This window comes from Colobus angolensis, unplaced genomic scaffold (assembly GCF_000951035.1).
Source record: "Colobus angolensis palliatus isolate OR3802 unplaced genomic scaffold, Cang.pa_1.0 Scaffold38, whole genome shotgun sequence".
Lineage (NCBI taxonomy): Eukaryota > Metazoa > Chordata > Mammalia > Primates > Cercopithecidae > Colobus > Colobus angolensis.
Window position 1 is genome coordinate 8,134,075 of NW_012117154.1, and position 2,805 is coordinate 8,136,879.

General features: G+C 56.9%; 1 protein-coding gene across 1 annotated transcript; it reads left to right on the forward strand.

Annotated features, from left to right (window-relative positions):
• Positions 1-258: 258 nt before the first annotated feature.
• Positions 259-2,583, forward strand: LRRC3 (leucine rich repeat containing 3). Its single transcript, XM_011954141.1, has one exon. It carries the CDS (start codon positions 403-405, stop codon positions 1,174-1,176), a length of 774 nt encoding a protein of 257 aa, XP_011809531.1. The 5' UTR covers positions 259-402; the 3' UTR covers positions 1,177-2,583.
• Positions 2,584-2,805: the final 222 nt, after the last annotated feature.

The window sequence follows — 2,805 nt, forward strand, 5'->3', positions numbered from 1 at the left end:
CACCGACTGGGCCAGGCGGAGCCCCCTGGCAGTGCCAGCTCCTTGCACTTGTGGGACGCTCCTCCCGGGCGCATTGGGAGTCTCCAGAAGTAAGTTACAGGCAGAGCTGTTTAAGGAGGCGTGGTCCCCACCCCAGACCCTTCAGTGGGCCCTGGACACCCTCCCCACCAGTGGACACGTTTCCCAGATGACTGCAGCAGGCAGTGCTGACCACCCTCCTTCCCTCTCCCCTCCCTCCTGCGTCTTCCCTTTCAGAGCTGCCAGAGTGGAGTGCACTGCTTCTCCCAGCGGGGCAGGATGGCTGGTTCTTGTCTGGTTGGATAAGGCCTTGCCGGCAGAAAAGAGCTCCATCTCCAGGCCTGAGCAGAGGCGTGCATCTCCCCATTCCCAGGCCGGGTCAGGATGGGCACCGTGCGCCTGCCTCGCCCCTCCCTCCTGCTGGTCTCCACCCGGGGGTCTTGTCTCTTCCTCCTCTTCTGCCTGCGCCTGGGCGCCACCTGCCCGCAGCCCTGCCGGTGCCCTGACCATGCAGGGGCTGTGGCTGTCTACTGCAGCTTGCTGGGCCTGCAGGAGGTCCCCCAGGACATCCCGGCCGACACCGTGCTCCTGAAGCTGGATGCCAACAAGATCTCCCACCTCCCAGACGGGGCCTTCCAGCACCTGCACCGGCTCAGGGAGCTGGATCTGTCTCACAACGCCATCGAGGCCATTGGCCCCGCCACCTTCGCGGGCCTGGCTGGGGGCCTGCGCCTGCTGGACCTGTCCTACAACCGCATCCAGAGGATCCCCAAGGACGCCCTGGGCAAGCTCAGTGCCAAGATACGCCTGTCCCACAACCCCTTGCACTGCGAGTGTGCCCTGCAGGAGGCCCTGTGGGAGCTGAAGCTGGACCCTGACTCCGTGGACGAAATCGCCTGCCACACCTCAGTGCAGGAGGAGTTTGTGGGGAAGCCTCTGGTTCAGGCTCTGGATGCAGGTGCCAGCCTCTGCAGCGTCCCCCACAGGACCACAGACGTGGCCATGCTGGTCACCATGTTCGGCTGGTTCGCCATGGTGATCGCCTATGTCGTGTACTATGTGCGCCACAACCAGGAGGATGCCCGGAGGCACCTGGAGTACCTGAAGTCTCTGCCCAGCGCCCCCGCCTCCAAGGACCCCATTGGCCCAGGGCCCTAGCGCCTGTTCCGGCAGACCCCCGCCGATGGCTGCTGTCACTTCTGTAGTAGGTGGTAACTGATGATGCTTTTGCTATTCCCTGAGGCAAGTGTCACAGCCATGTGTGCTGTGCTCCCCACTGTTGCCCTCCAGCACAGCAGCACCTCCAGGCTGAATGGTTTTGCCATCACATCCGTGTGACGGATGAGGAACCCGAAGCTTACAGAATGACTGCCTGTGACGACACCATCAGGAAATGATCCCAATGGGACTTCAACCTGGGCTGTCCATCACGACATTCTGCCTCCTTCCACCATGCGAGCCTCTCCCACACAGGGCCCGCAGGCTGTGGATATGCACGCAGAGGACACGGGGGATGCTCTAGAAGCGTGAGGGTTCATGAGAGGGGGCTTGGGTTCAGGTTCACCTGCTGAAGGCGCTGATAAGTCCTGTGCTGAGAGCTGGCTTGCCCTTGTTTACCTACAAAGAGCACTGTAGGTAAACATGAGCCTTGTTCCACTGTTCCAGGTACATTGGAACATGAGCCCTGTTTCCAAAGTAACAGAGACCAGGATTTTCTAGAGAGCTAAGTGGGATATGTAGCTCAAACCAACTGCCCTAAGCTTTTTATTCTCACAATGTTTGAGTAACCCTAGTGCCAAAATTTCAGTCCAGTAATGGGGTGAACACTGTGGAGACAGACCTGGCAAAAGCCCAAGGTAGCTTGCCTCGGGGAAGACAGCAGCCACATACCTGGGGCCCTACCTGCTTCCTGCCCCTCTGGCTGTGCCTGTTGTGGGAGGCCCTGCCCCGGGGTGATCTCGGCTCACTGCAACCTTCGCCTCCCAGGCTCAATCACTTCTCCTGCCTCAACCTCCTGAGTAGATGAAATTACAGGCACCTGCCACCATGCCTGGCTAATTTATGTATTTTTAGTAGAGATGGGGTTTCACCATGTTGGCCAGGCTGGTCTCGAACTCCTGGCCTCAAGTGATCCGCCCGCCTCAGCCTCCCAAAGTGCTGGGATTACAGGTGTAAGCCACCACACCTGGCCCTGTGCCTTGCTTTTTCTACTAAGATATAAAACAGCTTTTTCCAAGGCCGGGAGTACTGGTGATTGATGTTTCAAGGCCAATCAATGGGATGCTTCATTTTCTCCAGCAACAGGAACTCTCTCTTTTCACCTTTGCTGCCAGGAATCTCAGAGATAATTCAGTATTCAATTTACTTACCTTAACATTCAGGTTAGATGTTACCTCCACCTATATGATACTAATTCCTAATTTTATTTTTTATTGTCCTTTTTATGAGTGTTTATATTTTAAAGTACTTTATTTTTGGGGGGTGCAAATGAGTGATCAGTGTACATTGTGTGTAGACTGAAGTGTAGGTATGTAGAGATGCTTCACCAAACATGCTTAAAAATGATCGGAAGTTGAGGGTGGTTTCTGTTTGGAAAGCGTCAGGTGAGTTGGAAGGTTAGAGCCTGACCAGGGTGTGTGCAGTGCGAGTCACAGGAGCGTCTGTGTTGTGAGGTGCTTGGTGGGCTTTGCTCTGCCCACCGTGCAGACATGGGGGTGGGTGAGGAGCCCGGCCTAGTGTGTGAGTGGAGGCAGCCCCAGGCCCCGCCTGCTTCCCTCATGCCACGCT

Excerpts from the sequence above, each read along its gene's own strand:
- LRRC3 (XM_011954141.1), top strand. The coding sequence starts at position 403 with ATGGGCACCGTGCGCCTGCCTCGCCCCTCCCTCCTGCTGGTCTCCACC.